General features: G+C 55.0%; 1 protein-coding gene across 1 annotated transcript; it reads left to right on the plus strand.

Moving 5' to 3' along the window:
• Positions 1-472: 472 nt before the first annotated feature.
• On the plus strand, positions 473-12,442 carry mep1a.1 (meprin A, alpha (PABA peptide hydrolase), tandem duplicate 1). Its single transcript, XM_062467479.1, has 14 exons — positions 473-534; positions 678-708; positions 827-871; positions 995-1,047; positions 1,156-1,231; positions 1,325-1,442; positions 1,721-1,896; positions 2,082-2,303; positions 2,683-2,829; positions 2,988-3,203; positions 3,356-3,692; positions 3,877-4,012; positions 11,876-12,041; positions 12,212-12,442. Exons 1-14 carry the CDS (start codon positions 478-480, stop codon positions 12,259-12,261), a joined length of 1,830 nt encoding a protein of 609 aa, XP_062323463.1. The 5' UTR covers positions 473-477; the 3' UTR covers positions 12,262-12,442.
• The last annotated feature ends 999 nt before the right edge of the window (positions 12,443-13,441 follow it).

Here is a 13,441-nt window from a genome sequence, read left to right on the forward strand (position 1 = left end):
GGAAGAAATCAAAGATTACATTGAATCTCCGACTCAGCGTTCACATTCCATTCCAGCAGTTGTTAAACTCTTAGCTACATTACAAATATTGGCATCAGGATCACTTCAGCGTGCGCTATCTGCGGGTTGGCCATGGCGCTAATAACGCTACGTCTGCGAATGTATGTACATGAGGCCCCCTGTGTACCTGAGCCTTTACAAAACCAAGACGTTTTAAATCACGGTTAATAGTGAAATAGGTTATTTGCTGCATCCCTACATCCATCACAAGGACACATACAGACACTAAGGATAACACACAAACAGCATGCTCACTCTGCCCAGTCATAAGCACACCTGCCAAGAGAGGCCCTGTTCAGTTACTGTTTACCACAAAGCAGACATAAACTTTATTACTGAGACTAAAGGTTGCTAGTTTCCATATGGCATAGTTTTAACTGAGATGGAAAACTGTTCTGAACCATTCTGAACATGTCCATGCTGCAGAAACAGGTGATCGTGTTGGTACTGGCCTCTCTGGTCAGCTCGTACTACGTAAGTATGGTGGATGCATGTCTTATGATCAGGAGGGTTGTTGTATATTTGTGTGCTGTTTCATATGATATTAATTTAATAATGACTATGCTATGTGTGAATAGTTGAGATGTCCTCAATCATGAAAATATGTTTGTGTGCAGATACCTCTCTCACCACAGTCTCTGGTGCATGGTATGTTAAACAGATATATATATATATAACATCAGAATACTATATCTTACCACTAATTAAATACAAGTGTCTGCAATGTCCTTCATTTGAGCAATGATGTTATTCTATTTCAATGTAGAGGTCTATGAAAATGCTGAGGATGAAAATCCACTGCTTAATTTGGGTGAGTTGAAACAATCAAATACTCTTTTGTGCATTTAAAACTTATACTTGCAATATTCAATGTCACGTTTGTACTTTGTCTAATATATTTGCCGCAAACTAAAAGCTTTTTCTCTGCTTACAGATTCAGAGGGGGACTCTAACCCTAACCTGATTGAAGGGGACATCCTCGTTCCAGTGAGTTTTATAACATTGAGTGAATGTTACATTTGTAATCAGAGCTTCTCAATCAGAATTTATACTGTCAACTTCTACAACTTTTTTTATGCTGTTCATCCTTAACAGAAAGGACGCAACGCTCTGATTGACACAAAGTACAGATGGAAATTTCCCATTCCTTACATTCTGTCTGATGACTTGGGTGAGTGTGTTGCTATGAAGAGCCCCTGTGTTTGCTCTATTTTGGGGCAACACCACAGTAGCAGGGTTTGAAACATGCCCTCTCCCTCCCCAGATCTGAACGCTAAAGGCTGTGTCCACCAGGCTTTTGAGATGTATCGCCTGAAGTCCTGCGTAGACTTCAAGCCCTACGCTGGAGAGAAGACCTACATCAAGTTTGAGAAGCGGGGAGGGTAAGACACAAAACTTTAAGATATTTTTTTTAATCAAATTGCAAGCAGGAGCAAACCACTTGACAGCACTGTATTAAGAAAGCCTTGCATTACAGCCTTGACCCTTCTCAAAAACTAATATTAAGTCGATGGATGTTACAATCCATCTAAATGGGGATGGGTGTAGCTCAGGGGTAGAGCATTTGACTGCATACCAAGAGTTCACAGGTTAAAACCCCCTCCTGCATACAGTTTTTTTATAATGAAATACATTGCGATGATCATGTCTTTCTTTGCAGGTGTTTCTCCAGCGTGGGCGACCAGCAGGCTGGCCAGGTCCTGTCTCTGGGGACCGGCTGTGACCACAAGGCTGTGATCGAGCACGAGCTCCTCCACGCACTGGGCTTCTACCACGAGCAGTCTCGCTCCGACCGGGACGACTACGTCAAGATTTGGCTGGACCAAGTCACTCCGGGTCAGACCGTGGGCTAACAGCCTTCAGCACTCACCTGGGGCTGGTTTTGATATGTGATTGGACGAGCATGTAAACTGTTTGCCATAGATTAACTATTGAACAAATTCAACAGATAAACTATTTTAATCAAATGAGATTAGATGTTTTGGACCTACAAATGTTTATGTTTCACTGTGTTTTGACAGGGCTGGAACATAATTTCAATAAATACAATGACGACTTCATCACCGACCAGAACACCCCGTATGATTATGAGTCGGTGATGCACTACCGTCCGTACTCCTTCAACAAGAATGGCAGCATCCCCACCATCACCACCAACATCCCCGCCTTCAACAACATCATCGGACAGTACCTGGATTTCAGCACACTTGACACCCTCAGACTCAACAGGATGTACAACTGCTGTGAGAACAGAGAGACGCTATATATATGTTTGAGAGACTATATACAGTAAAAGTTAGCGATTTTCCTGTAAGGACCAGCATGAAATTACATGATGTAATTTGTGTAATAATGTACTTGCAGTACATTATTCCAATACTGTAACGTGGTCTGATTACAGAACTAATACAGTATGATTAACAGTATCTGGTCATGTATTTAAACTAAGCTTGTCTTTCACATGTAATTTGTGTAGAACTGTTTGTGATATGCTGCTGTAACGCTGCAATTTCCCCTAGGTGAATAAAGTATTTCTCTTTTTTTTTTCTTGCCCCCTCTCTCCCTCCCCCCTTGCCCTCTCTCTATCTCCCCCCCTCTCTCTCCCCACTCCCACCCCTCTAGCTGGCCCTCTCACTATGCTGGACCAGTGTGCGTTTGAGAACATCAATATCTGTGGGATGATCCAGAGTCAGACGGATGAGGCTGACTGGGAACACCTGATGGGCGCTGCGGGCTCTGAGGACCACACCCTGCTTGGACGCTGCAGAGGTCAGAGGTCACCTTCAGACCTGGCTGCTGCTCTTACTGCTAACATGATCAATTATGAATGAACATTTAAAAACCTTATTTAGGGTTAAGGTCTGTTCACACGTCTTCCATATCATCCATGTTAGCTGAGCAGCCTGTCTCTGTGTGCTACATTTTAGATGCTGGCTATTTCATGCACTTCAGCAGCCAGAAGGGTGGCGCTCAGGAGTCAGCTCTGCTGGAGTCCAGGATCCTGTTCCCCCGTAGGCAGCAGCAGTGTCTGCAGCTCTTCTACAGGATGACGGGCAGCCCACAGGACAGGCTTGTGGTCTGGGTCAGGATGGACGATGGCACGGGGACCGTCCGCAAGATGAAGAAGATACACACCTTTCACGGTATTGAGTGTGTGGGCCTGGTGGATGCGTGTGTGTGTGTGGTGTGTGGCCCGATGTAAGCAGACACTTGTTTTGGACTTGCTGTATGAATGAAGGGTCTTGCAGTGTGTGTTTCTTGCTGTCCCCAAAAATGTCCTTTTTGTGCCTCTCAGGGGATTCTGACCACACCTGGAAGATCGCCCACGTTCCCATGGAGGTGGGAGAGAAGTTCCGCTACGCATTCCAGGGCATGCGAGGGGACCCCACCTCTTCCGCGGGGGGGATTTCCCTCGACGACGTCACCCTGTCAGAGACACGCTGCCCCAATGCCGTGTGGACGATCCACAACTTCTCCAGGATCCTGGAGGAGGCTAACAGCAGCATGGCGATGGACAGCCCTCGCTTCTACAGCCCCGAGGGCTATGGGTACGGCCTGCGCTTGAAGCCCGACTCCGGCTACAGCGACTACACGGGCCGCTACGCCGGCCTGTACTTCCACCTGGCCAGCGGGGAGAACGACGGTGTGCTGCAGTGGAGAACGACGGTGTGCTGCAGTGGAGAACGACGGTGTGCTGCAGTGGAGAACGACGGTGTGCTGCAGTGGAGAACGACGGTGTGCTGCAGTGGAGAACGACGGTGTGCTGCAGTGGAGAACGACGGTGTGCTGCAGTGGAGAACGACGGTGTGCTGCAGTGGAGAACGACGGTGTGCTGCAGTGGCCGGCCGTCAACAGGCAGGCCACGCTGGTGGTCATGGACCAGGACCCCGACGTCCTGCTCAGGATGTCGTCAGCACGTAGCCTCACCACAGACATGGACCAGGACCCCGACGTCCTGCTCAGGATGTCGTCAGCACGTAGCCTCACCACAGACATGGACCAGGACCCCGACGTCCTGCTCAGGATGTCGTCAGCACGTAGCCTCACCACAGACATGGACCAGGACCCCGACGTCCTGCTCAGGATGTCGTCAGCACGTAGCCTCACCACAGACATGGACCAGGACCCCGACGTCCTGCTCAGGATGTCGTCAGCACGTAGCCTCACCACAGACATGGACCAGGACCCCGACGTCCTGCTCAGGATGTCGTCAGCACGTAGCCTCACCACAGACATGGACCAGGACCCCGACGTCCTGCTCAGGATGTCGTCAGCACGTAGCCTCACCACAGACATGGACCAGGACCCCGACGTCCTGCTCAGGATGTCGTCAGCACGTAGCCTCACCACAGACATGGACCAGGACCCCGACGTCCTGCTCAGGATGTCGTCAGCACGTAGCCTCACCACAGACATGGACCAGGACCCCGACGTCCTGCTCAGGATGTCGTCAGCACGTAGCCTCACCACAGACATGGACCAGGACCCCGACGTCCTGCTCAGGATGTCGTCAGCACGTAGCCTCACCACAGACATGGACCAGGACCCCGACGTCCTGCTCAGGATGTCGTCAGCACGTAGCCTCACCACAGACATGGACCAGGACCCCGACGTCCTGCTCAGGATGTCGTCAGCACGTAGCCTCACCACAGACATGGACCAGGACCCCGACGTCCTGCTCAGGATGTCGTCAGCACGTAGCCTCACCACAGACATGGACCAGGACCCCGACGTCCTGCTCAGGATGTCGTCAGCACGTAGCCTCACCACAGACATGGACCAGGACCCCGACGTCCTGCTCAGGATGTCGTCAGCACGTAGCCTCACCACAGACATGGACCAGGACCCCGACGTCCTGCTCAGGATGTCGTCAGCACGTAGCCTCACCACAGACATGGACCAGGACCCCGACGTCCTGCTCAGGATGTCGTCAGCACGTAGCCTCACCACAGACATGGACCAGGACCCCGACGTCCTGCTCAGGATGTCGTCAGCACGTAGCCTCACCACAGACATGGACCAGGACCCCGACGTCCTGCTCAGGATGTCGTCAGCACGTAGCCTCACCACAGACATGGACCAGGACCCCGACGTCCTGCTCAGGATGTCGTCAGCACGTAGCCTCACCACAGACATGGACCAGGACCCCGACGTCCTGCTCAGGATGTCGTCAGCACGTAGCCTCACCACAGACATGGACCAGGACCCCGACGTCCTGCTCAGGATGTCGTCAGCACGTAGCCTCACCACAGACATGGACCAGGACCCCGACGTCCTGCTCAGGATGTCGTCAGCACGTAGCCTCACCACAGACATGGACCAGGACCCCGACGTCCTGCTCAGGATGTCGTCAGCACGTAGCCTCACCACAGACATGGACCAGGACCCCGACGTCCTGCTCAGGATGTCGTCAGCACGTAGCCTCACCACAGACATGGACCAGGACCCCGACGTCCTGCTCAGGATGTCGTCAGCACGTAGCCTCACCACAGACATGGACCAGGACCCCGACGTCCTGCTCAGGATGTCGTCAGCACGTAGCCTCACCACAGACATGGACCAGGACCCCGACGTCCTGCTCAGGATGTCGTCAGCACGTAGCCTCACCACAGACATGGACCAGGACCCCGACGTCCTGCTCAGGATGTCGTCAGCACGTAGCCTCACCACAGACATGGACCAGGACCCCGACGTCCTGCTCAGGATGTCGTCAGCACGTAGCCTCACCACAGACATGGACCAGGACCCCGACGTCCTGCTCAGGATGTCGTCAGCACGTAGCCTCACCACAGACATGGACCAGGACCCCGACGTCCTGCTCAGGATGTCGTCAGCACGTAGCCTCACCACAGACATGGACCAGGACCCCGACGTCCTGCTCAGGATGTCGTCAGCACGTAGCCTCACCACAGACATGGACCAGGACCCCGACGTCCTGCTCAGGATGTCGTCAGCACGTAGCCTCACCACAGACATGGACCAGGACCCCGACGTCCTGCTCAGGATGTCGTCAGCACGTAGCCTCACCACAGACATGGACCAGGACCCCGACGTCCTGCTCAGGATGTCGTCAGCACGTAGCCTCACCACAGACATGGACCAGGACCCCGACGTCCTGCTCAGGATGTCGTCAGCACGTAGCCTCACCACAGACATGGACCAGGACCCCGACGTCCTGCTCAGGATGTCGTCAGCACGTAGCCTCACCACAGACATGGACCAGGACCCCGACGTCCTGCTCAGGATGTCGTCAGCACGTAGCCTCACCACAGACATGGACCAGGACCCCGACGTCCTGCTCAGGATGTCGTCAGCACGTAGCCTCACCACAGACATGGACCAGGACCCCGACGTCCTGCTCAGGATGTCGTCAGCACGTAGCCTCACCACAGACATGGACCAGGACCCCGACGTCCTGCTCAGGATGTCGTCAGCACGTAGCCTCACCACAGACATGGACCAGGACCCCGACGTCCTGCTCAGGATGTCGTCAGCACGTAGCCTCACCACAGACATGGACCAGGACCCCGACGTCCTGCTCAGGATGTCGTCAGCACGTAGCCTCACCACAGACATGGACCAGGACCCCGACGTCCTGCTCAGGATGTCGTCAGCACGTAGCCTCACCACAGACATGGACCAGGACCCCGACGTCCTGCTCAGGATGTCGTCAGCACGTAGCCTCACCACAGACATGGACCAGGACCCCGACGTCCTGCTCAGGATGTCGTCAGCACGTAGCCTCACCACAGACATGGACCAGGACCCCGACGTCCTGCTCAGGATGTCGTCAGCACGTAGCCTCACCACAGACATGGACCAGGACCCCGACGTCCTGCTCAGGATGTCGTCAGCACGTAGCCTCACCACAGACATGGACCAGGACCCCGACGTCCTGCTCAGGATGTCGTCAGCACGTAGCCTCACCACAGACATGGACCAGGACCCCGACGTCCTGCTCAGGATGTCGTCAGCACGTAGCCTCACCACAGACATGGACCAGGACCCCGACGTCCTGCTCAGGATGTCGTCAGCACGTAGCCTCACCACAGACATGGACCAGGACCCCGACGTCCTGCTCAGGATGTCGTCAGCACGTAGCCTCACCACAGACATGGACCAGGACCCCGACGTCCTGCTCAGGATGTCGTCAGCACGTAGCCTCACCACAGACATGGACCAGGACCCCGACGTCCTGCTCAGGATGTCGTCAGCACGTAGCCTCACCACAGACATGGACCAGGACCCCGACGTCCTGCTCAGGATGTCGTCAGCACGTAGCCTCACCACAGACATGGACCAGGACCCCGACGTCCTGCTCAGGATGTCGTCAGCACGTAGCCTCACCACAGACATGGACCAGGACCCCGACGTCCTGCTCAGGATGTCGTCAGCACGTAGCCTCACCACAGACATGGACCAGGACCCCGACGTCCTGCTCAGGATGTCGTCAGCACGTAGCCTCACCACAGACATGGACCAGGACCCCGACGTCCTGCTCAGGATGTCGTCAGCACGTAGCCTCACCACAGACATGGACCAGGACCCCGACGTCCTGCTCAGGATGTCGTCAGCACGTAGCCTCACCACAGACATGGACCAGGACCCCGACGTCCTGCTCAGGATGTCGTCAGCACGTAGCCTCACCACAGACATGGACCAGGACCCCGACGTCCTGCTCAGGATGTCGTCAGCACGTAGCCTCACCACAGACATGGACCAGGACCCCGACGTCCTGCTCAGGATGTCGTCAGCACGTAGCCTCACCACAGACATGGACCAGGACCCCGACGTCCTGCTCAGGATGTCGTCAGCACGTAGCCTCACCACAGACATGGACCAGGACCCCGACGTCCTGCTCAGGATGTCGTCAGCACGTAGCCTCACCACAGACATGGACCAGGACCCCGACGTCCTGCTCAGGATGTCGTCAGCACGTAGCCTCACCACAGACATGGACCAGGACCCCGACGTCCTGCTCAGGATGTCGTCAGCACGTAGCCTCACCACAGACATGGACCAGGACCCCGACGTCCTGCTCAGGATGTCGTCAGCACGTAGCCTCACCACAGACATGGACCAGGACCCCGACGTCCTGCTCAGGATGTCGTCAGCACGTAGCCTCACCACAGACATGGACCAGGACCCCGACGTCCTGCTCAGGATGTCGTCAGCACGTAGCCTCACCACAGACATGGACCAGGACCCCGACGTCCTGCTCAGGATGTCGTCAGCACGTAGCCTCACCACAGACATGGACCAGGACCCCGACGTCCTGCTCAGGATGTCGTCAGCACGTAGCCTCACCACAGACATGGACCAGGACCCCGACGTCCTGCTCAGGATGTCGTCAGCACGTAGCCTCACCACAGACATGGACCAGGACCCCGACGTCCTGCTCAGGATGTCGTCAGCACGTAGCCTCACCACAGACATGGACCAGGACCCCGACGTCCTGCTCAGGATGTCGTCAGCACGTAGCCTCACCACAGACATGGACCAGGACCCCGACGTCCTGCTCAGGATGTCGTCAGCACGTAGCCTCACCACAGACATGGACCAGGACCCCGACGTCCTGCTCAGGATGTCGTCAGCACGTAGCCTCACCACAGACATGGACCAGGACCCCGACGTCCTGCTCAGGATGTCGTCAGCACGTAGCCTCACCACAGACATGGACCAGGACCCCGACGTCCTGCTCAGGATGTCGTCAGCACGTAGCCTCACCACAGACATGGACCAGGACCCCGACGTCCTGCTCAGGATGTCGTCAGCACGTAGCCTCACCACAGACATGGACCAGGACCCCGACGTCCTGCTCAGGATGTCGTCAGCACGTAGCCTCACCACAGACATGGACCAGGACCCCGACGTCCTGCTCAGGATGTCGTCAGCACGTAGCCTCACCACAGACATGGACCAGGACCCCGACGTCCTGCTCAGGATGTCGTCAGCACGTAGCCTCACCACAGACATGGACCAGGACCCCGACGTCCTGCTCAGGATGTCGTCAGCACGTAGCCTCACCACAGACATGGACCAGGACCCCGACGTCCTGCTCAGGATGTCGTCAGCACGTAGCCTCACCACAGACATGGACCAGGACCCCGACGTCCTGCTCAGGATGTCGTCAGCACGTAGCCTCACCACAGACATGGACCAGGACCCCGACGTCCTGCTCAGGATGTCGTCAGCACGTAGCCTCACCACAGACATGGACCAGGACCCCGACGTCCTGCTCAGGATGTCGTCAGCACGTAGCCTCACCACAGACATGGACCAGGACCCCGACGTCCTGCTCAGGATGTCGTCAGCACGTAGCCTCACCACAGACATGGACCAGGACCCCGACGTCCTGCTCAGGATGTCGTCAGCACGTAGCCTCACCACAGACATGGACCAGGACCCCGACGTCCTGCTCAGGATGTCGTCAGCACGTAGCCTCACCACAGACATGGACCAGGACCCCGACGTCCTGCTCAGGATGTCGTCAGCACGTAGCCTCACCACAGACATGGACCAGGACCCCGACGTCCTGCTCAGGATGTCGTCAGCACGTAGCCTCACCACAGACATGGACCAGGACCCCGACGTCCTGCTCAGGATGTCGTCAGCACGTAGCCTCACCACAGACATGGACCAGGACCCCGACGTCCTGCTCAGGATGTCGTCAGCACGTAGCCTCACCACAGACATGGACCAGGACCCCGACGTCCTGCTCAGGATGTCGTCAGCACGTAGCCTCACCACAGACATGGACCAGGACCCCGACGTCCTGCTCAGGATGTCGTCAGCACGTAGCCTCACCACAGACATGGACCAGGACCCCGACGTCCTGCTCAGGATGTCGTCAGCACGTAGCCTCACCACAGACATGGACCAGGACCCCGACGTCCTGCTCAGGATGTCGTCAGCACGTAGCCTCACCACAGACATGGACCAGGACCCCGACGTCCTGCTCAGGATGTCGTCAGCACGTAGCCTCACCACAGACATGGACCAGGACCCCGACGTCCTGCTCAGGATGTCGTCAGCACGTAGCCTCACCACAGACATGGACCAGGACCCCGACGTCCTGCTCAGGATGTCGTCAGCACGTAGCCTCACCACAGACATGGACCAGGACCCCGACGTCCTGCTCAGGATGTCGTCAGCACGTAGCCTCACCACAGACATGGACCAGGACCCCGACGTCCTGCTCAGGATGTCGTCAGCACGTAGCCTCACCACAGACATGGACCAGGACCCCGACGTCCTGCTCAGGATGTCGTCAGCACGTAGCCTCACCACAGACATGGACCAGGACCCCGACGTCCTGCTCAGGATGTCGTCAGCACGTAGCCTCACCACAGACATGGACCAGGACCCCGACGTCCTGCTCAGGATGTCGTCAGCACGTAGCCTCACCACAGACATGGACCAGGACCCCGACGTCCTGCTCAGGATGTCGTCAGCACGTAGCCTCACCACAGACATGGACCAGGACCCCGACGTCCTGCTCAGGATGTCGTCAGCACGTAGCCTCACCACAGACATGGACCAGGACCCCGACGTCCTGCTCAGGATGTCGTCAGCACGTAGCCTCACCACAGACATGGACCAGGACCCCGACGTCCTGCTCAGGATGTCGTCAGCACGTAGCCTCACCACAGACATGGACCAGGACCCCGACGTCCTGCTCAGGATGTCGTCAGCACGTAGCCTCACCACAGACATGGACCAGGACCCCGACGTCCTGCTCAGGATGTCGTCAGCACGTAGCCTCACCACAGACATGGACCAGGACCCCGACGTCCTGCTCAGGATGTCGTCAGCACGTAGCCTCACCACAGACATGGACCAGGACCCCGACGTCCTGCTCAGGATGTCGTCAGCACGTAGCCTCACCACAGACATGGACCAGGACCCCGACGTCCTGCTCAGGATGTCGTCAGCACGTAGCCTCACCACAGACATGGACCAGGACCCCGACGTCCTGCTCAGGATGTCGTCAGCACGTAGCCTCACCACAGACATGGACCAGGACCCCGACGTCCTGCTCAGGATGTCGTCAGCACGTAGCCTCACCACAGACATGGACCAGGACCCCGACGTCCTGCTCAGGATGTCGTCAGCACGTAGCCTCACCACAGACATGGACCAGGACCCCGACGTCCTGCTCAGGATGTCGTCAGCACGTAGCCTCACCACAGACATGGACCAGGACCCCGACGTCCTGCTCAGGATGTCGTCAGCACGTAGCCTCACCACAGACATGGACCAGGACCCCGACGTCCTGCTCAGGATGTCGTCAGCACGTAGCCTCACCACAGACATGGACCAGGACCCCGACGTCCTGCTCAGGATGTCGTCAGCACGTAGCCTCACCACAGACATGGACCAGGACCCCGACGTCCTGCTCAGGATGTCGTCAGCACGTAGCCTCACCACAGACATGGACCAGGACCCCGACGTCCTGCTCAGGATGTCGTCAGCACGTAGCCTCACCACAGACATGGACCAGGACCCCGACGTCCTGCTCAGGATGTCGTCAGCACGTAGCCTCACCACAGACATGGACCAGGACCCCGACGTCCTGCTCAGGATGTCGTCAGCACGTAGCCTCACCACAGACATGGACCAGGACCCCGACGTCCTGCTCAGGATGTCGTCAGCACGTAGCCTCACCACAGACATGAGGACCAGTACGTGGGCCATGAAGGATCCTCTTTTGTTTCTATAATAAGTGAACTAACCCTTTAATGGTGTCATCCTGTGTGTGTGTGTGTGTGTGTGTGGGGGGGGTGTCATTGTGTGTGTGCCCCCAGCCCCAGAGGGAACGCTGTTCTGGGACAACCCCACCAAGGTGGGCACGTTTGACCCCAGCTGTGACTGCTACCGTGGAGAATCCTGGGGCTGGCGTAACTTCATCAAGCACTTTGACCTGCAGCGACGCAGCTACCTCAAGAACGACGACCTCATCATCTTTGTCGACTTTGAGGGTGAGCAAAACCTGAATGTCACTTCTGGTGGAGTGGTCTGTATTGACCAGGTACAGTGCAACAATACGACCCCAACTGATTATAGGTTATTGATACATAATGTACAGTGTGTAAACAGACAAGTTTTATAGGGTTAGTAATTATTAATAGTAACGTTAATGTCTCTACAGACATTACATCCCTCATCAAGACTGAGGTTCCTGTCAAACCAGTGGAGTGAGGCCAGCACGCAGGAGGCCGGCACGCAGCAGGCCAGCACGCAGCAGGCCAGCACGCAGCAGGCCAGCACGCAGCAGGCCAGCACGCAGGAGCATCATGCTGGATCTGCTGGGAGGGAGAATTTCCTGGGTCTCTTTTGACTGATGAAATATTTTCCAATTTAAAATAAAATTTGAATTTTTGGGGGCTTGAGTGTTTCATTTTGTCAGTATTATTATTATTATTATTATAGTTATTGAGCATAATCCCTTCATTTGTAAACATAGTTGTTGAGACTAAATAACCAATTTTCCAACTATCTGAATAGGCAATCCCAACTGCAAATACAGAATTGACTATGAAAATCCAATAACCCTAGACTATAGTGACAGACAATAACAGAATAAAATACACAGTAAAATATGGTAAGAATTAGGGCTGGGCGATATATCGAATATTGGAGATAATATTGCAATAATTTTGACAACGATGTTTTAAAATATTGTGAATATCGAATATTTCAAATGCAAGCATACTTTTTATGTCTTACTGCACAAAGGCAGAAATACAATCAATTATTGAATTATACAAACACACACAAGAATGCAAGGGGGTACAGAAAGCACAAATCATACAAAGAAATTATAAAGAGTACAGACATTAATTGTTTTGAAAATTCAAGCATATATGGGGAAGAGGCCCTGGGGAAGACCCAGGACACGCTGGAGGGACTATGTCTCTCGGCTGGCCTGGAAACGCCTCGGGGTCCCCCAGGAAGAGCTGGTGGAAGTGGCTGGGGAGAGGGAAGTCTGGGCCTCCCTGCTTAGGTTGCTGCCCCCGCGACCCGACCAGACGAAGTATATATGGAAATATCACATTTTTGTATATATCGCCCAGCCCTAGTAAGAATACATTTGACGTAATTCTTCCATTTTTGTTGCTGTCGGTGTCATATATTATATAAAAAAGATTGTCAAGCAGATACCATACAGAGCTTAAGAGGTCAGACTGTTTACAAGGGGCATGTGCAGATAAACAAGTTTATGGACAAATCAGTTCCATCTCACATTGGGAAACAAGGCCATGTGTGAAGGGCAAGTTGCTGATCAAACAGATCAACAGATCAAAGTTCCTTCTAGAAAGCGTCTTCATCATCTTAACTTGGCACTGAACACTGTGAACACAGTGTGAACACAGGCAGC

This window comes from Osmerus eperlanus, chromosome 8 (genome assembly GCF_963692335.1).
Source record: "Osmerus eperlanus chromosome 8, fOsmEpe2.1, whole genome shotgun sequence".
NCBI lineage: Eukaryota > Metazoa > Chordata > Actinopteri > Osmeriformes > Osmeridae > Osmerus > Osmerus eperlanus.